The following is a 20686-nucleotide window of genomic DNA, read 5'->3' on the forward strand; positions in this document are numbered from 1 at the left end:
CACAGCCACCCCCACGCTGAGCTCCATGACCTCTGTAGACAACCCTCCAGGGCTGAGGGTAGCCTTGAGCATGAGCCCGTGGCTTGCTCTCCAGCAGAGCCGGAGCACCCCTTCTCTGGGGGAGAGGATGACTCCTCATCTGACCCAGTCAAATGTATCCCAGAGACTGAGACAGTGACCTGGGGAGGGATACAAAGCCCAAATGACCAAGGGTACCTTGAATCAACAAATGCATTGACCTTTATTAAGCCTTGTTGGTGGGCCATGTGCATGGGGGGGATGGCTGGCCCATTGGATCTCCTTTGACACCCCTCCTCACTATGGTCCTGGGAGGTGGCCCTCAGGATCTTTAGATGTGCCTAAAGCCACCTGCTGGAGCAGTGGCCAGAGTTGAGGGGTAGGGACCGGATCCCAGGCCTTCTGAATCCTCCCTTTGCCCCCATCGATGAGAGATGCTGGAACTTTCCGACCCAGGGCTCCTGCCAGTCCCGTCCAGCCCGTTCCTCACAGGATGGTTTTCTTCGCGTAGTCTTGGGGGTGGTCTGGCAAGAGAGGGGGGTGAGGGTCTGAGCCCAGATAGATGAGGTCGTCTGAGAGGAGGTCTTTCGAGGTGACACAGTCCGGGTGATGTCCCTCGTGTGTGGCCCTTGCTCTGCGCCCTGCCAGGCACTCACGACACCTCTTGCTCACCAGGTAGGCCAGCTCCACGAGATTGAGCAGGATGCAGACGACGGCTGTGGCCACCATGAAGAAAGTGAAGATGTTCTTCTCCGAGGGCTTGGAGATGAAGCAGTCCACTGTGTTGGGACAGGGGGCCGCGTGGCACTTGACCACGGGAGGGAGGGTGTATTTGGGGTAGAAGGAGTGGAACACGTAGAGGAAGGCGGCGTCCACGCTGGCCTTGAACACCAGGCTGCAGACGTAGGTCCACCACAGCCCGCCCCGCTTCTTGCCGGGGTTCAGGTAGAGGCGCCCGCCGCCCTCCCCAGCTGTCTCCTGGTGCTTCTTCTCCCGGGCCTCCCGGTAGGCCACGTGCATGACCACAAGCAGCGAGGGGCAGGTGACCAGGATGAGCTGCAGGGCCCAGAGGCGCACGTGGGACACAGGGAAGAACTGGTCGAAGCAGACGTTGGAGCAGCCGGGCTGGCGGGTGTTGCAGTCGAAGTCCTTGTGGTCATCACTCCACACGCGCTCGGCGGTCACCAGGTAGACCAGCAAGCGGAAGATGAAGACCAGGGACAGCCAGATGCGCCCAAAGGCTGTGGAGTACTTGTTGACCCCGCTCAGGATTCCCTCGAAGATCCCCCAGTTCATGGTGGACCCACGTGTCAGATGCCACTGCAGGGAAATGAGAGGAGTCATTTCCCACATTTGCGGATACTCACTGGGAGACCGTCAGAGAAATGCGGCATGGACATCGCCGTCCTCTACGTGTTCCACTCCTTCTACCCCGGAGAGAGCTGGGGTCTGATATCGTCCCCATTTTACAGATGAGGGAAACTGAGGTGGAGAGGGGTAGAGAAGACTACACCAGTCAGAGCAGAACTGGGACCTGGGCACAGGTGGTTAAGCCAGAACCCAGCTCTACCCATAAGGCAGCCAAGGTGCGTCCCGGGGCCGCTCACTCCTCTCAGGTTGTAAAGAGTGAAGACGTGCGGGGTTAGGACCTGCTGCCCTCTCTCTCTTCCAACCCTGACCCTCCTCAGGGGCCTCAGCCTGGGTGACCTCTTTCTTTGCTGAGCCCTTAGCCCGGCCCTCTCCCTGCAGAGAGCCCCCTCCAAAGGGGAACCTGTCCCCATCTAGTCCAGCCTTCAGTACATCCAGGCAGTGCCCTCTGCTCAGGTGTGACTCTCGGGAAGCCAGCTGACATGGAGGTGCCCTGGGCCTATGGGAGTAGCCTGGCGTTTCCCAAACCAGTGTTCCGTGGAACCCTGTCCCACCCGCTGGCAATACTGGCAATATGAGTAGCCAGAGAAGAGGGTTCTGTGTTCACGAAAAGCTGGTGAAACCCTGGGTTCAGCGGCATGAGAGAGGTCCCTTTACTCAAACATGCTAATAAATCCCCTGTGTGATTCTCCAAAAGAGGGACCAAAAATACGTAGTATTGTCTCAACTCCTTTGACGGCAGAACCCCGTTCCTTCCCGACACGTGTCTGATGGAGGCACGGGAGTGCTTTCCCGTTAACCAGGCTGGTGCATTTGGCACGAGGAAACACACAGAGGCAGACTGGCCTCCAGTTAAGGAAGGGGACTGCTGTGCAGGGCGAGGGGTGCCCTCCTCCTCTCTCGGGAGGCCTCTGCCTGAGACTCATGCACTGTGGTCTCACCCGCTGCACACCCAGGACCTCAGGGAGCCTGTGGGCTCAGCCTCTTGCACTAAGGGGCGCAATGCAAGTCCAGTGGGAGGTCCCGGGCCATCATGGGCCCTGCATGATTGCTGAGGAGGGAAGCCGAAGGCGGGGTGGGGGTGGGGGTATGTTATCAGTTTGCTCACTGTAACTAGTAAGCCCTGGAGCGGGGACTTGAACCCATGCAGCTGGCTCAGGAGCCCACCCTCTGGGAACTGCCCTATATGGGGCTGGGCCTGTCCTTAAGTTTCCGCGGGCTGCCTGCCATGAGCAAGCCCTCCTCCACCTGGTGGAGGCTGGGAGTCTCTGCTCTGCACCCCGTGTCTCCTCACCACCTACTTCTTGGCCGTGTGGCCCCTGCTCTGAGTCATCTGTGTGTCTGCTCAGTCCTGCCTGAAGTGGGTGGGCCGGGCAGGTTCCCAGGAGCACCATCCCTGAGCCCCCAGGGGCTCTCTCCCAGTCCAGCCGGCTTGGGGTGGGGTGGGCGGGACGCTGCAGGCCCAGGCAGAGCTGAGCTCCAGGCCCCCTCTCAGCCCCTCTCCCACTCAGCTCCTGGCTCCCACCTAGACCTGGCTGGGGAGATCAGGAAGAGCCTAGGGAAGAGGGAGGAGCCCTTCATTCCCCCATGACTATGACCGGGGTGGCCCATGTGTTCAGCCCACCTCCCCACAGGGCACCAGAGAAGTCTCCCCTGCCAGGTGGGCCGGGGACAGGCACATCTGGACTTAGAAGCCTCTACCTGAGTGGCTGCTCCTCAGGGCTCTCCTGGTAGCCGCTCCTGGCAGCGGGCGGTGGGATTCAGCCAGCAGCCTGACTTCATGTCAGGAGGGTTTCTTGGGAAGCTCATTCCTGGGTCAGAGCCTCCAGAGCAGCCTGGGTGTGGCAGACTTGCTGCGGGAGGAGGAGCTGCAGCCGGCACTGCCATTGGATGGGCTTCAGCCTCCCAGACAGCCTCTCATGAGGCTCAGGAAACTTAGGGGTTCACTCCTCTGAGGGTGTTGAACCCAGAATCCTGGCTTCTCAGGGGGGAAACATAGGTCCACTATGACCCTCTGCTCATGGTATCTGGGGGCTTGTATGGGAGCATCTAGAGCCTGTCATACCCTCTCATTCTTCTGAAGTGCTTCACTGCTGACTCTTAGGCCTCCTCTGGCTTCTGTGGGCTGCTGGTCAGGTTCTTGTCTCTTTCTGGTTGTTTCTGAGTGGCCTTCCTTCCTCAGTGGCTCAGGGGCTCAGGGGCTTTGGAAATCCTACGCCTCTGACTCTTGTTTCTGGTCTCTCCCAATTGTCCCCGCCCCCCACAGGAGGCCATTCTCCCCACTTCCTCCTTAACTGGCCACTCCTGTGAACCTTGGAGGGGTCCAGTCTGTGCCCAATGTCTCCGCAGCTGGAGTCCACATCTCCTCCTCTGCAGTCCACACTCCTGGGCTGGATCTCACCCCAGGTTTTAAATCTCACTCCTGGTTTTTGACCTGGGTGATTTATCTGGTTCCTCCCCTGTACAGACAGACATGGAGGGGTGTCCTGAGAAGCCTTTGTGGGGTGCAGTGACTGGATGCACAGATGGTGAGGCCTGAGTCCTGGCTCTGCCACCTTCTTGCTGTGGCATCTCAGCCACTTCACCCTAAAAAGGGAAAATACCGCCTGCCTCAGAGGGTGGGTGCAGTGATCCACGCAGCCTGGGCGCGGAAGTGCTCAGCAGGGCCTCTGACTCAAAGGAAGGCCTTCCCACAACTGCCTCCCAGACTGCCCAGCCTGGCACGTGGGGGGGAGGGGTACTCAAAAAATGTCACTTCCTCTTCCCTTTAAAAATGTCTACACCTTTTCTTCTGAGGTGTGGGGAAGGCAGAGGAGAAAGGAGGACAGCTGGACGTGCTCACTAGAGAGCACCTCATTTGGGCAGACGTTGTCTTTGGGCTTAAAAGGCCAACTCGGAGCCCGGCTGGGGCTGTGGGAGGGGGCGGAGCGCCTGGGGCGGCTCCTGGCTTGTGCGCAGGCGCAGTCCGCTGGTCTTATGCCTGGCAGCAGATGTTACATGGGGCTGGAGTGAAGTCCACGGAGTGTCCACAGCAGGCACGGCGAGCCCCGTGCATATGTGCTCTCACATACGGGCCAAGGGATTGGTTTTGATTCCACGGCTGTACCCCTGGTGGCAGAGCAGTGCCTGGAGAGTCACGTACACCCCCCACCCCATTCCCAAAAAACTACTGCCACACACAGGAGGAAGGACACATTAACAGATTTTTACAATATGTGAGAAGAGCTATCAAAGGTACAAAGAACGAGTGTCAGTTTCTGTCAGAGGGACACCCAGAGTGGTGACCTCCAGGCTGGGTCTTGAAGGATGTGTAGGAGTTCACCAAGAGGCGCTCAGGAGGAGGGCCCTTCGAGGCCTGGACAGTGTGCAGAGGGCCTCTGGGAAATGTGAGGGAGGAGGGAGCTGGGGCCACAGTGAGGGAACCATATGGCAATGTGCCCGGTGGGTCGGCAGAGCCTCTGGGCTGTGGAGGACCTGGAATGTCATGCCAAGGAATTTGGATTCCTGTTGGGTGCAAAGAGAGACATGGGGAGTTCTAAGCCGTGGACACATTGGTAACTGGGTTCTCATCAGTCAAGGCAGTCACTGTGAGTACCAAGTTAGCACACAGTGACCACAGCTCCCGGGGAGTACAAGGTTAAGTTCCTGTAAACCTGTTTACAAGGTATCCAGCTGATCAATAGGTAGCCTTGTCTTCCGTGTTTCTGTTTAAAGTCATCCTACTTAATAGAGATCGGTGATTCGTTAACATTAACTAAGGCCAGCACCACAGTAGCTCAGGCCTGGACGGAGCTCATCCACCCCACGGGTTTCCTCCCCGAGGAGCATCCAGCCTCCCTGGGCTTGGGAACACCCACAGTGCTTCGGTTCTGTGCTTGGGGCCATTTGAAGCAATAAAATCACCAACCAAAAGCACAAAAATGAGAAAAATGTGGTACTAAACGAACCTCCGGCAAGACACGTATTTACAGAACGAGAGCAGAGAGAAGGCAGTTGGGCGACCTTAGCTGGGGACAGTCCATCTCATGGGGGCGGGGGAGGTGCTCAAATTCCTCACCTCTTCTCCTGAGGTGTATGGCCACAAAAATGCCTCGGGTATCGATTTTGGGGTCATCAACAAACTTGAGTGAGTGGGCAGATTCACAGTATGGAAACCTGCGAAGGTCACTATGGAAGCCACCGTCTGTCCTTGCTGCAGTGATTTAAGGCAGAGGTGAGAGGAGGGCTAGATTTGGAAAATAGCTGGTAAGTACAACTGGCAGGCTCGGGCGGGCCTGGTGTTGGTGACCGGGCAGGTGGTGGGTCCACTGGTAGGAAGCAGGACTGTGGGAGTAGAAGCGGCTGTGGGCAGGAGAGGCCCAGATCGGCCACAGATACTGGTGGAGTGGGTAAGCTCTGGTGCAGTGGGGGCTGCACTGACCACCCACGGCCAGCAGGAGGCAGCACCTCTGGGCTGGAGGAGACACAGGACTGGAAGGGTGGGGCCCCAGCAGAGCTCTGGGGAGCATTGCCCTGTGAGGAAGCCGCAGAGAAACAGGAGCCCGCGGAGGAGAAGGAATGATCAGAGATGGAGGATCTGCTCCAGAGAAACAGGAGCCCGCGGAGGAGAAGGAATGATCAGAGATGGAGGATCTGCTCCGGGGAGGGGAGCAGATCACGGAAGGGAATGCAGGCCGCAGAGAAACCACTTTCACCGGAGCAGTGTCAGCAGATGGGCGGAGACGAGGGCCAGGCAGAGAAAGTGCTGGTGCATTAGGATGAGACCCACCTACTCCCCCAGGCTCTGCTCTGAAAAGTGACCCTGGCTTCCCCACCCCCAGGGTCAGCCTCAGGCGGGGGCAGGGCAAGGGCAAGGGCACCCTGCTGCTCCTCCTTGATCCTCCCTTGTGGGTGGGAATTGGTCTGCCCCATCCTCAGAAGCTCCCTGTGAATGCGCCAGGCCAGGGTGGTGTGCGTGTGCTCCCTGGCCTCTTCCTGGCTAGCCACCATGAAAGCACTTGTTCCCAAATGAAAGTGACCCTCTGCTCCTGGGGAATGAGGCAGTGGGCCTAGGGTGGCATGCCAGGGTGGTGCCCACTTCCCCCACCTGGGACAGGAGGAAAGGCTGGAAAACAGGGGCCGGCTGGAGTAACACCAACCCCACTGTTGAGCACCTTCCCTGTGCCAAAGGAGGCCTGATGCCTTACATAACAACATTTCTCTCCGGCTGTGCTCATCTCCATTCAGCTCCCTACATACAGCAGAACCGTCTTTGGAAAATGCAAATCGTACTAAAAAATCTGTTCAAGGCCTTTTGGTGGTTCCCAAGGCTCTGAGTTGCTCATGTGGGACAGTCCCACATGAGCTGGCTTCTTTGCCCTCAGCCATTTTTAGTCTTCACGGTTCAGCTAAGCTGGCTGCCTTCTCTGACTTAAATATCAGCATCTCTTTCCCACCTCAGGGCCTTTGCATATGCTTTGATGTGCTTTCCTCATTTTCTCTGAGCCAGCATTGAATTGAGGCCTCAATTTAAATGTTGCTCTCTCAGAAGAGCTTTTCCTGCCCCGCAAACTAAGTCTAGTTCTCTGATACACAATCCCCTGGCTCTCCGAGTTATTGGTGTGCTTGTGTCCTTAATGTCTTTCCTCTTCTTTTAGACTGATCTTAAGAGGCCCAGGCTTAGAGGTGGAATCATGTTTCCTTCAACCATTAGGTATTTTACTGGGCACATAGTAGGTGCTTAATGAATATTTGATGATGAATGAATGAATAATACTGTTTATCAAAAGTAAAGGAGACAGTTGGGAGTGATGGTACACTTCTGTAACCCTGTGGCTGGGGAGGCTGAGGCAGGAGGATCACAATTTTGAGACCAACTTCAGCAACTTAGTGAGACCCTAAGCAACTTAGTGAGATCCTGTCTCAAAATAAAAAAATCAAAAGGGTTGGGGATGTGGCTTAGGTTAAGTGCCCCTGGGTTCAATCCCTATTACCACTCCCCCTCCCCCCAAAAAGAGTAAAGGAGCCAGGAACCTTGCCAGATCCTTAGGCCCAAGTGTTGAAGCATCACTATGTAAAGAGCATGGGCCTTGGAGCCTGGATGCCTGAATTCTAATAGCAGTTCTGCTTGCAGGCTGTGCAATCCAGGCAAGTTTATTAGCTTCTCTGGGCCTCAGTTTCTTCATCTGGAATGTGGGGCCACTAAAGTTCCTACTCCATAGGAATATTGTGAGGATTAGATAAATAGAAATATGTAAAACATATATGCTTGGATGGTAATAAGTACCTAATAAATGTGAGCTGTTATTGTCAGCTGGGACAGTATCTGGAGCAAGACTGGATTTATGCTGCTTTCTATTTTCTTTCTCTCTCCCTTCTTTCTCTCTCCTTTCTTTCTCTCTCTCCTTCCTTCCTTGGTACCAGGAATTTCCATGACCAGCATGGTCAATCTAGCAGGTTCTGGCAAGGGGCAAAGGGGGATAAGAAAAATAAAGACTCACACAAGTAGATTGTGAGGATATAGTTGGGGTCAGGTGGAGCCCTGCTCTCTGATGGAGAAGCAGGTCTCAAGAATTCTTCCAGCAACCTTTATTTACATGTCTCATGATCAGATTAAAGACTATGCAAGCATCATTCTTTTTTAAAATATTTACTTTTTAGTTGTCACTGGGCACAATACCTTTATTTTATTTGTTTATTTTTCTGTGGTGCTGTGGATCGAACCCAGGGCCTTGCACATGCTAGAGAGGCTCTGAGTCACAACCCCAGCCTCAGCATCATTCTTTGCAGGGATGAAAGTTACAGAACTAGAAACATCCACGCAGCTTATTCTGCAGTTACATTCTACAGTTGCAATATGCAATGTTAGGAGCTTTGTGTAGCTCTCAAGAAAGGCCATTGTTTAAAGTTACTGTTATGCAGGCAGGTTCAGGAGCAGGGAGCTGGTGAAACATTGTAGTTGTTTAGCAAGAAATTTCCTCTGTTGCCAGGAGCTGAGTGCCTGAGATCAAGGTTGAGGCTGATAAGACTCTAGCTCAGAGTCTCCTGGTGAAGGGCATTATCATAGCAGCTAGGATCCTGCTCCTTTGCACAGAAACTTTCCCAGGCACCAAGCATGCCACAGCCATGAAGTCATCTGAGACCCCAGTCTCAGACACTGCTCTCCACAAGGGATTGAACCCAGGGTGCTTAACCCCTGAGCCACTTCAAAAGTCCTTTTTTAAAAAAATGTTTTTTACCTGGAGACACAGGGTCTTGCTAAGTTGCTTAGGGCCTTGCTAAATTGCTGAGTCTGGCTTTGGACTCGCGATCTCCTGCCTCGGCCTCACAAACCCCTGGGATTACAGGCGTGTGCTACGGTGCCCGGCTCGTCCTGTTTTCTTTCTGTCATTATCAGGTGATGGGTCTGGATGAGCCTGTGCAGCTCTACTAAGAGGGGATGGAAGGAGAGGGAGGCCCACCGTGGCATAAGAAGTCCAGTCGGCCATCCCTAAAGGACAGAGAGAGGCCGATGCTCCTGCCTCAGAGCTGCTTCCATCCTGCAGCAGAGTGGGGGCAGCTCAGCCGTGCAGGGTCTGGCGGATGGGGTAGGGCCAGCCTCCAGAGATCTCTGTTTGCAAATGATCTGCTTCTGTGCTGGGCCTGGGCTGGGTAGGGGAGAGCCCCAGAGCCTGCTCCTCACAGAGACCGGCTCAGCCTGTGCTGAAGCAGCTTTGGTTTCTTCTGGGAAATGGTCGAGTGGGAATGGGGTGTTCCCCTGGGGGGCTTCCTGGGAGGCTCCTGGATGGATCCTGTGCAGAGATGGGAGGGGGCATAGGGGTGTGGGAAGGAGGTGGGTGGGAAGGAGGTGGGTGGGAAGGGAGGGGGTAGACACAGCAGAGGAGAGGCAGAGCTCCCGGACATTCAGGCTCCACACAGACCTCGGCCGATCCCATTGCTCCTCCTTGGCTGTGTGGCCCTGGGTAAGTCAGTTTCCTCTCTGAGGCTTTGTTTCCTTTCTGTTGGGTGCAGGGGGCTGTGGGGAGTGAGGGCAGGGCCCCTGGACAGCAGGGTGACACTTGGCAAGCTCCAGGAGTTTGCTCTCTGGTCTGCAGGCCGCCCCCGCCCCCCGCCCCCCTAGGGTTACAGTGGGGACTAGTGTTGTTGCTCTTCTCCTGGGAGAAGACCTGCTGCTCTTCCTGGGCCTCCAGGCTGACCCCTCCAGTTCTGTCTATGCTCCCAGCACAGCTCGAGGGGGCTGGGACTGGGGAGTGCCCCTGGGTCTCTTCCTACCATTTGGGAGGCTCAGGGTAGGCTGGAGTGTGGCAGCAGCCAGACCCACTTCCTTGAACCTGGAGGCCCAGTGAATCCATGGTCTCAGGCAGCGAGTGCCCTCTGTAACAAGTGACTGCTGGGAGCCATCAGCCAAGTAGGTATGACAATCTCCTTGCCAGCTTACTCCCATGCTGTCTAGTGGAAGGACTTCTGCAAGGTGACCTTGCTCAAGGACCAGGGCAGGATCCGTGTTTAGGGTGTTCCCCCTTTAGAATAGGGCAGTTTAGCATAATAGGAGATTAGGGTGTTCCCCCTTTAGAATAGGGCAGTTTAGCATAATAGGAGATTAGGGTGTTCCCCCTTTAGAATAGGGCGTATCCTGCTGCTGAGTTCCTCTTGAGTTCTTAGGGTCAGACAGTATATTTGGGAGACAGAAGCCCAGGAGTAGTGGATTTGGGCAGAGTGTGGATTTGGGCAGAGAACGTGGATTCCCCCAGAACGTGTTTGTAGACGGCCGGTGTGAGTTCGGGAATAAAGAATTGCTGTTTGAATCTACAAGCTGTGTGGAGACTCGTGATTTGTGCCCAGTCAGAGACTGCGGCAAGTGACCTCCTTGTAGAACACTGGGGGCTTGTGGGCAGTTCCTGAAGCTTTGGGCTCTGGCCACTACATTCCCCTCTGCTGACCAGAAGTTGTAGGGCCAAGGATTTCCCTTTTGGATTCTGGCGTGGGTGCTCAGAACTCCGCTCAGTCGTGGTTTAGGATGGGGACTTCGTGACTTGCTGGAAACATTCAGATCTGAATTTGAAAACCCGTTTCATCGAGTGGTCAGTCCGTGGCGCAGGTGCTGGGTATCCACCCCACCACCTCCCTGAATGCTTCCTTTCGATGATTGACAGGAACTCTGCAAGCGTGCTGATTGACAGCAGGCAGGTCCCGCGTCCAGTGGCCACCACCTGCCACACTGCCTGGGGCTATCTGCCTTTCTGGGACTTCTCTGCCTGTCAGCAAATTGATGCCCCATTGGGAACAGCCATCGAGCTGTGAGTGATAAAACGAGGGGACAGATTCTCCAGCCTTCTCACTCTTGGGCTGACCCAACCAAGAGGCCCTGTTCTACTGTCCCTCAGAGGCCCGCAGCAGGATTCAGCTCGGCTGCCCATGGAAGTCACCGTGTCCCCCGCACAGCCCTCATTAACTTCTCTCCCTTCTCTGCTCACTTCCCGTTCCCAGTTCCCATGCCGATATTCCTCCCAAATAAACAATTTGCATGCAAATCTTTGTCTCAGGCCTGGCTTTGGGGAAAGCCGAAACTAAGACATCTCTTGTTTGCACAGAGCAGCAACCTCATTTCCTGGGGACTCCTCTCTCTCTGCTCTCACCTCTTCACACGGAGCTTGCTTTCTTGTCGATTGGCCCTGGGGGTGGAACTGACTCCAAACTGAGCTAATCAGTCTTGCTCTCCCTGCTCCTCACTTGATTGGTCCAGAATGACAACTTAATGCTCAGGGACCCTCTGAGACCTTCTGTGGGACTTTGGAACCCAGGAAAGAGAGAGTGTCTGGTGGTGGGAGGGGAGGGTCTCCCCCTGCGGGTGGCCTGGGTGGGAAAATGCTGAAGGAGATGATGATTTTGAAAAAGGAAGGGAGTCTGCTACAGGGGTGGACAAGTGAACCCCAGGGGACATTGAGTCCCCCACTTTATTCATCTTCAGAGCTCGGGCGACCCTTTTCCTTCCTGCAAGCATGGAAGCCACCACGTCACCCTTTGCCTCAGCCTGGTGAATTTCAGTTTCTGTCATTTGCAAACCAAAAATATTCTGTGTGACCTTGGGTTTGCCACTTATCACTGACGGGTGCAGAGCTGGAGTGGAACAGAGTTTGTCGACTGACTTCTGCTCTCTGACTTCACTTCCCCTTTGGCGTCAGAGTTCATAATAACTACCTTGTGGGGCTGTTGCCCGGGGAGAATGAGAACAGGAAAGGGAGAAGGCTGTCTTGGTTCTCTGATATGAAAAATACCATAGACTGGGTGATTTATAGAGAATGGGGATTTACTTCTCAAGGTTCTGGAGGCTGAGGAGTCCAACATCAAGGTGCGGGAGCTGGCGAGAGCCTGCTTCCTGCTTCCTGCTTCCTAGACGGTGCCTCAAATGCTGTGTCCTCTGGAGAGGAGGAGCACCGGGTCCTCACATGGCGGAAGGCAGAAGGGGAAAAAAAAGGACAGCTTCCCTCCATTTTGCCCTTTGATCATGACCTTCTGACCTCAATGTCTCTGGAGAGGCCCTCCGCCCTGCACTGCTGCATTCAGGATTAAGATCTCAACAGCTGAATTTGGGGGACACCTCTGGATCTCAACAAGGGCCTCATCAACTCCGAAGTGAAGAGGCTGCATGCAGATGATGGTGTGACTTCAGAGACTTTTTTTTTTTTTTCCTTTGAGAGAATCAATAAGGAGGGCAGAGAAGGGAATCAGTGTTTATTGACTCTCTGTTCTGGAGCCTGTGCTGGGCCCAACGCCTCCATACATCAGAGAGCACAGACTGGTGACCTGCAGGCAAATGTTTTGTTTGGGCTTCACCGTGCTCGAGAAGCATTTCAATTAATCGCCAGCATATTCAAATCTGGGGATTCCTCAGCAAAACTCGTTTGGGGGGATGATCTTGAAAAACTGGAATATCAGCGACATGGGCCTCTGTTCCCTGTCCTGCCCACTGTTGGAGCTGACAAGCAGGTCCCCTTGTAGGGGGCGTCTGCTCTCTGGTTTTCCACGGGTCTCCAGGGAGCCCTCCTGGTGTCGGCCCCTGGCCTGGCCACTGAAGTCCTTTGATAGTGTAACCCTGGACGTGCTCAAAGGACTTCCTGACAACCCTGGATAGGTAGTCCCATTTTATAGATGACAACACTGTGGGTCAGAGGTGCTGGGAGCTGCTCCGGGCACACGGTTAGGGGATGACAGAGTGAGGCTCGGCTTTTCCTGACCCCTCGGCTCCCTGTTCCTCCACTGTATGCAGGGGGTGGGGAGTGGGGAGAAGATTAGCAGGGGGCATGGTGTGTGGATAGAGGTGGGGTGGGCAGGGGACAGCATGCCGTCAGACCTGGCGTTGCTCCTGGGAAGGGCCCATAGGCCGACCAGGTGAAGGGCCCTGGCCCTGCTCCAGGGAGCTCAGAGGTCAAAGAGCACTGGATGTCATGGCTGAAGAGGTTTGGGGGACTTGGTGGCTGCTAAGCCCAGGGAGAGCCTGGGTGGCTGGTGTTGAGGAGATGGGTTTGAAGGGAGGAGGGAGGGATGGTGTGGGGGGCGTGCATCCAGGATTGGAGGCCCATGGGATGTGCCGGGGAGGGGAGGGGGAGCCGACTGCACTGGGAGGCTGGGCACAGGAGGAGGCTCTGGCTGGAGATGAGGACCCAGAGATTAGACTGCACTGCCGGGCACAGAGACGGGGCCCAGGACGGGCTGTCCCAACTGCAGCCTCGTCTTTGATGGAGGCTGGAGGGCTGCCCCCCATTCCCTCTCTCTGACCTTCTGCAAGGTAATGAGGATCCCTCCCCCCCTTACCCAGCGGGCCCCTCCATAATCGGCTTCCCTGGGGATGTTTGAGCGAAATGGAAGAGCATGAGGCCGGCGGGGAAGGAGGAGGGCGGACTGGTTATCTCTTCCCCTTGGCTCCAAGTGGATAATTACACGGCTCTCCGAGCCCCAGGACTGGGTTGGGCAGCAACCCATACAGACAACCTCTCAAAATTAATGGGACTCCAAGGGGTTTGGGATGGGGGAGGGCCAAAGCTGAGAGGCTGGGAACTAGACACAGGCAGAGATGATGTCTGACGGAAAGAGTCTGAGATGCAAGGTCTGAAACAGAGAGGGAGGCAAAGAACAGAGAAATCGAAGTCCAGAGAGGTTCAGTTACTTTCCTGGAGCCACACAACAGTAGAGTTGAGTGTACTGTCACATACTGGCAAATCTCCTAAGCGGTTTCACGTTCAGCACTGATTTGAATTCTCATAACATTCCATTTCACCGAGGAGTCTGGGGGCTCAGAGAGATGAAGTAACTTGCCCAAGGTCAGACTATATTTTCGCCAGAGCTTTTCTGATAGTCAGGACAGGGACTGTTGAAATCCTGTCACCCCAAAGAGGGCTGACTGCAGATGCAGCAATACCTCCTGGTCTCCCAGGGCAAGAACCAGGGGCCCACCAGGCTCTTGGCAGCCTGGAGCTTGGGAGCCAGTTGGGTGGAGATCCGCTCTCAGTGGTCCTGGGAGCTTCTTGGTCTCCCCATCCTGGCTGTCCTCTGCCACACTCCCCCCCGCAGGCTGCTTGTCCCCTCTGCCCCTCTGCTTGCAGTGAAGTTTTGGTCTTGTGCCCGTGGCTCCTGATCTAGCTGAGAAGTGACGGATTGGGCCAGCTCCTCCTCTGTGGATCGGCTGCCCCCGGGTATTGGCTGCTATGACCAGGGTGGGCCGCACACACTGGTCAGTGTGGCTCAGCGCCGAGAGCCTGGACCCTGCCAAGGAACGGCTCGGGTCTGCATCTCACTCTGCCTGAGTGGCTCCAGGTAGGTCACTTCGCCTCTGGGGCCCTGTGCGCGTCACCAGAGGGAACACGAGGATCCGCGCCGCAGTGCGCACGGACGCCAGCGGAGCGCTGGGCTGTGGACCGCCCTGCTCCCCCTGAGCACAGTCATTACGACCATCATAGATCAGGGGGCGTCTGCGGAGAGGGATGGGGCGGGGCAAGGAGTGATGGACAGATCGACTCCACCCAGCCCGCTCCTCACCTGCGCGTGGTCCTGGGGAAGCGCCCACCCTGGGGGTTAGGCGTCACGTGTGTGATCGTGGGTGTAAGTGTGTGTATCTGTGGCCCTCCCCCTGCTGGGGCTGGGCCCGCCTCAGCAGAGCACGGGTGTGTGTGTGCCCATGATAGGTTTTTAGGGGAAAAGTAGGGGCCTTTCCAGGATATCCAGGAGGCTTGCAGGACAGGAGACTCTTGCTGAACGTGGGCACATCCGAGAGGGGGCTATGGGAAAGGCTGGGGCACCTTCAGGGGCGCTGAGAAGCTGAGCTGTGAGCCCCCTGCGCCTCCCGGTCTGTGGGATGCCCGTTCCTCCAGCTCTGAATCTCACAGGAGCCTCTTGGGACCTAACAGCTGGGCGCAGTGTGCAGATCGCAGGCAGGAGGAGGCTGAGGAGGCTGGTGGGAGGATGACTCAGGCCTCCAGGCATGAGGTCTGGGCAGACTGAGAGGGAAAGAAAGGCGGGGCCTAGAATTTTCACAAGGCTGATATATTCGTGCTTTCTTGCCACATAACAAATCACCCCAATTTACAAACACAAATACTTACTATGTCAAAGTTTCTGTGGGCCAGGAAACTCAGTACAGCTTCAGGGCCACGTGATGATTTTCATGGAAACGATACACTTCTGTCTTTTTGGCCCCTTCCTCTTAAGAGGATTAAAAAATTACATTTGATGATTGTTTTGGTATAAAGATACATATATTAATATTACATATTAAAACGTTTTAGACTTAAAAGCCCTTTATGTCTTCTAATCTGAAAAGAAACTCTACCATTTTCACCAGCCCTGAAGTGCTGTGGCCCGGGCACAGGGCATCCAGTGGATGAGCCGGCCCTAAGTGGCCTGGCCTGGTGGCTTTGGCTTGGGGTCTCTCATGCGGGTTGGCACAGGCTGCAGTGGGCTGGAGGACCACCTCCAGGCTGGCTCCTTCACATGGTGGTTGGAGGAGGCTTTGGCTCTGAGTCATTGGGTGTCTCCCCAGGGAAGCACCTTCGTGTCCTCATGAGGTGGCAGCTACCTTCGTGGAGTGAGTGACATGGGGGTCAGGGGAGAGAGGACTCCATGGTGCCTTTCCACCCTACCGTGTAAGTCCTCCGTATCAACATACCATGCTTCTGCTATGTTCTTTTGACTGAAAGTTGAATCAGTAAGCACCCCCTGCACTTAAGGCACTGACTGGGGGGACAGTTAGATTTTCCTTTTTGAGAGCAGTGGACTTATTTTAAAGAACTTGTGATTTTCTAAACCACCACACCCAGCTTTAGAAAGGCCTTGTCAGGTCAGGCAGTTTCGTCCCTCATTGACACCTTTCTGGTCCCCTCTGACATCCTTCTGTTTATCACTGTCTGAAATCACCTTGTTCGCTAATCTGACTGGCTCTCTGCCCCAAGAAGAAGGTAAGCTCGAGAGAGGACCCATCTGTCCACAGTGGTGGCCCCGGGGTCCAGCATATAGCCTGCACCCACTGGGCTCCCAGTAAGCACCTGGGGAGTGAGTGCCAGCCTGAGTAGGGTGGGGGGTCCCCCCCACTCCAGACAGGTGTATTCTGGGGGCAGGGCATGCAGAGGGGCTGAGGCTATAAGGCGGGTTGTTGCCCTGGGATAGTTCCCGGGGACACAGGGGCTTGGGAAGGAGATCCTGTAGGGAAGAGGAGGGGGAGTGGGGGAGGCAGAGGTGAGAATAGGTAACTGGAAACATATTATGCCAGGTGCATAATAGGAGTGTGTTCAGGACTCCTCAGGCTGGACCTGATGCTGTCATTGCCCACAGAGGCCCTTGCTGTTGGCCTGACACTTGGCGAGACCTTGCTCATTTGCGGGGCTGTTGGGGAGGTGGGTTGCTTCGCTGGCTCACCGCCTGTGTTTCCCCATCCAGCCTCTGGGTGGCAGCAGAGGCCCGGGCTCACCTGCTGCTGGGCTCCTGCAGCCTCCGCCATGAGAGCCCAGAGCTTTCTCTGCTCTTGCCACCAGAGCTTGCCCCTGCTGGTGGGGCACCCAGGCCAAAGGTTTGGGGTGCTCCACGCTGTGCTTCTGCTCCTGAGTTCTTCTGTCCACTATCCTCTGACCTTCCCATCGTGCCCTTTCCTCCTCTATAAGTCTTCCTGGAAGGTGAGAGGGGAAAGGGGGGAGTTGGGGTAGGGACACTTGTCTCCCTTTTAAGAGGCACTTGGTCTCTTTCTCAAGGGCAATAGAAACTCCCTGGAATGCGCGAAGCAGGGAATCCACGATACGAGACTGCAGCCAGGAAGCTGGCACAGTGGCCCAGGAGGGGAAGGGCAGCAGCTAGACTTCGGGGCGCACACCAGGGAGGCCCCATGGAGGACAGGTGCCATCCTGGGGGGCATCTGGGCAAGCAGGGGGCTGTGTCAGTCCTAGAACAAGCCGTGGTGGCTGAGGGCTCAGGACACAGGGCCCAGGCCGAATGGGCTTTGGTTTGCTGGGGTGGCAGCAGGCCAGAGAGGAGGGACCAGTCCTAGATGGACAGGCTTGACAGGAAGGGTGCCTAGGGCCAGGGACCCTCAATAGACTACAGGAGAGGTGATAGCCTTGGACCCAGGTGGCATCTGTGACAGACCTGGGTTGCCAGATGGGCCCTAGATCCCTCAAGCCGTTCCCCCATGCCCAGGTGCCCCACAGGTGCTGCCACCAGGCATCACGGGAACCTGCGTGGAAGCCCCAGAGGACTGGTTTGGGCTTGGTCTGACCAGAGTTCTATGCTTGGCCACCATGGGCTGATCCAGAGCCTATGGGCCTTTGCATCTGCTGTCTGTCAGTCCCCGCCTCTCCCAGCTCCAGGTCTTCCTCCTGGTGTCAGCCTGGAAGCTGGCTGTGTGATCACAGGTGGCCCCGTGCCCAGAGACTGCAGTTGGGCTGGGTCTAGCAGATCGCTGGCTGCCTCCCAGGGCTTGGAAGAGGGCCTGCACCTGCTTCTGGCCTCCAGCTCTTGCTGCAGACGATAGGTTCACGACTGGGCCTCCAGAAGGTCTGTGCGCCTTTCCTTTCTGCGGCTGGGTCTGAAGCATCTCCTGCTACTCGTCTTTACCTGGCCAACCCCTCCTCACGTCTCCCTCTAAATGTCACTTCCTTGGAAACAGTTTTAATACCCCCATTATTCTTGCTCAACATGCCCTTTGCTTTCCTGTTGTGCATTTCCTGCCTCTTGTTGTTGCACCTTTACTGTGTGTGTAACAATGACTGTGTGTATTTTAATCCCTCTATCCCCTGATTAGATTGGAAGCTCCCTGGAGGCAGGAAGCATGTCTGTTTTCCTCATCATTCCTAGACTGTGCCCGGGGCACTGGAGGCAATCCAAAAATACCTATTGAATGAGACAAGGAAAGGAAGGAAAAGAAGGAAGAATTACAGACACCTCAGGAACATGCTAGGTGTTGGGATGCGTAAAGCCACGGAGGAAACCCGGTGTCTCTTGGGATCATCAATTGTTCGTGATAGTGAGGAATTAGAAAGGTTATAGTCACTTATTAATTGAATATTTTACATTACAAAAGTAATACATGTTCCTTGTCAAAATTCAATCAATAGGCATTATTTTTATATTGAAACAAACCTCCACACATCATGGGGTAGAATGTAAAGTTATCCCGAAGGTTAAAGAGAACACACAAGGCCTCAAAGCCCGAACGCTCAGGCTCCTGCAGGGGCCAGGCTGCTCCTGTGGGTGAGGCGCTTCTGTGAGAGGGTCTGGAAAACTCTTGCCCACCCACGGCTCTGTTTTTGGTGTTGTGGCTGCAAAACCAGGGCACTGGCTGGATTTGGAGAGAAAGCAAGTTCCAGCTTGTCATATGTGGCCAGAAGACTGCTGGCTGGACTTTGGGCAGGGTCCAGGGGAGACCTGGGAGTGTGATGGAATATAGGAATCTTTCTGGGGGATGTGAGAGCTTCCTCTCCAGGAGAGGGGTGCAGTAACAGGCCAGCCATTTCAGAGGGGCGGAGCTGGCTGCCCAGGACCAGGGTTTCAGAGCTGCACAGAGGAAACAGGGTAGGGGATGCCTTTAGGTTGGGGGTGGGTGGGCAAGACACAGCCATTCTGGAAGACCCTGAAGAATGATAGTGTCAGGTGCAAAACGCACACGGAGCCAAATGAGAAGGGTGGGCCTGTGGCCTCACAGATCTGGGTTCAAATCCTGGCCCTAACGTTTGAAGTTATGTGACTCTCTGAGTACCAGTTTCTCCTTCTGCAAAAGGTGCATCCTGATCACCGTCTGTAAAGAGGTTGTCAAGGTTACGTTAGGACTTTGCTCTCTGCTCATCAGAATCTCTAGGGTAGTGTCTGAAATATCCTGAGGAATCAGGATCCCTGAGAGTGCATCCCTTGCGTCCAGGATGCTTTCCAGTGACCCAGGAGATTCTTGGTGCAGTGGAGGGACAGGCCCCGTGATTGGTAACACATCCACAGCCTGGTGACGGACTCCAGCTGAGGAACAGTGTGTGTCCCCGTTAATCCACCACAGCCTCCCCCAGCCTTCTTGGTGCCCATGCTGCCTTGGTGCTTCTAACTGGACTCCTCTCCTAGCCTCTCTGCTCTTGGTCTGGGTTCCAGCAGTCAGGGTGAGGTGTGCCCAGGGTGATACAGCTGCTTTAGGTCCAGTGGCCTTAGGTGTGACCCACAGGGAGAATGAAAGGGACGAAGTCATACCAGAGCCAAGGGACATTTCTGCCTTTCTTCCCTTGCCTCAGGCAGATCCAGAAAGAGAGACTAAACTAGTGCTTGAACTTGATCAGAAGCCCCCAGGGAGAGGGTTTGTTGAAACACAGATTGTGGGGCCCCCAGCCCTGGATGGAGTTTCTGACGCGGGTCTGGGGTGGTGCTGAGAATGTACATTTGTACCGAAGGCCCAGGCAATGCTACTGGCCCCTGGGGTTTACACTCAGAACCACTGGCTGAGAGAGAGGCCCAGGAAGAAGGCGGGCAGCAGGCAGACAGGACCCGAGACAGAAACCCAGATCTGTACCACCTCCATTCACACACGCCAGAGCCAGGGAGAGAGAGGGAGAGAGAAACAGGCCCAGAAAGAAGACGGCAGGCAAACCCAGAGACACGCTATGAGTCAGGCACAGAGGAGGCGAAAAGCCCAGCTGGGGGGAGACAGGGACCCCAATTACACATCCAGGGAGGAGTCCACTGAAGGCCAGAGACAGTGACACCGCCCAGGTCCCTCAGGCAAGAGAGATGGACTGACCCAGGAAGACCAGCAAGCCACCAGAAACACAGAGAAAGAGACGGACAGAGTGGACGACAGAGAGGCAGGTGGCAATCCAGAGGGAGCAACCAGGAGCCGGTGTGAGGACAGACAGCTCTCCCAGGTGAGCTGACACCTGCTCACGCCTGCTCAGCTATTAGGTAATTCAGGAAATCTGCCAACCCTAGAGGATTTGAAATTGGCCCCAGAGGAAGTCCTCAGACCATGTCAAGACCCTGGGCGGTAGTGGTGTGGGACTAGGTTTGTAAGCAATGGCTCATCTTTTCTGGGTTTGGCCCAGATGTGACTTTGTTCTTCTGCTCAAAGGTCAGGTCCTGTCACCTCCTCCAGGAAGGTTTCCAGGACTGTTTCACCCCTGGGGCCTGGGAATTCTGAGGCTCCAGCTTCTTGGACTTTCTGTGGGTTTCTCAGGGCTTGGCTCTTTGTTTCTGATGTGATTCTGGGTTAATTAGGACCCCTTCTGACCCTCAGTGTCCCCCTGTGTAATGATAAGGGTGGGGATGGGTTAAATGGCATCTCAGCCCTCTTCCATCTCAAATCATTTGTTCTGCTCTCTCTCTCTCTCCTGCCGTCTTTTGGATGATAATCCCCTGTCCATGAAACTTTCTTGAATGGAGCCTCTCAATATATATTTGTAAAATACACACATGGTCAGACATACAGAAATAGAAATCAAGAATGACGAGGTAGAACTACAAATAGAAGTTATAATGTATACACACCCTCCTTTCCTGGGAGACCTCTGTCCCAGTTGGTAAGTGCCCTGAACTGTCTCCTGCTTCCTGTATCCCTAACCAGACTTGTTTGACCCTGGGCAACAGCTCTGGGATTATTCCCTAACAACAGTGATAGAATCAGTGCTTGTTATGAACTGGGCCTCATGCCAAGTGCTTATGTGAATTATCTTTCTCTCTCTCTCTCTTTTATTGTACTGAAAATTCAATCCAGGGGTGCTTTACCACAGAGCTTAGTCTCCAGCCCCACTTTTTATTTTTTATTTTTTATTTTGAGACAGGCCTTGTTAAGGTGCTAAGGCCTTGAATTTGCCAT

The 20686-nt window shown here is 55.0% G+C and overlaps 1 protein-coding gene across 1 annotated transcript; it reads right to left on the reverse strand.

The window, feature by feature from the left end:
• Positions 1-504: 504 nt before the first annotated feature.
• Gjb5 (gap junction protein beta 5) lies at positions 505-1314 on the reverse strand. The gene has a single exon (XM_076862995.1). It carries the CDS (start codon positions 1312-1314, stop codon positions 505-507), a length of 810 nt encoding a protein of 269 aa, XP_076719110.1.
• Between the last annotated feature and the right edge of the window lie 19372 nt (positions 1315-20686).

The sequence above is a fragment of the Callospermophilus lateralis genome, chromosome 7 (genome assembly GCF_048772815.1).
Source record: "Callospermophilus lateralis isolate mCalLat2 chromosome 7, mCalLat2.hap1, whole genome shotgun sequence".
NCBI classification, from domain to species: domain Eukaryota; kingdom Metazoa; phylum Chordata; class Mammalia; order Rodentia; family Sciuridae; genus Callospermophilus; species Callospermophilus lateralis.

What these genes read in the sequence shown, in the direction of transcription:
- Gjb5 (XM_076862995.1), bottom strand. Translation starts at nt 1,314, where the DNA reads ATGAACTGGGGGATCTTCGAGGGAATCCTGAGCGGGGTCAACAAGTAC.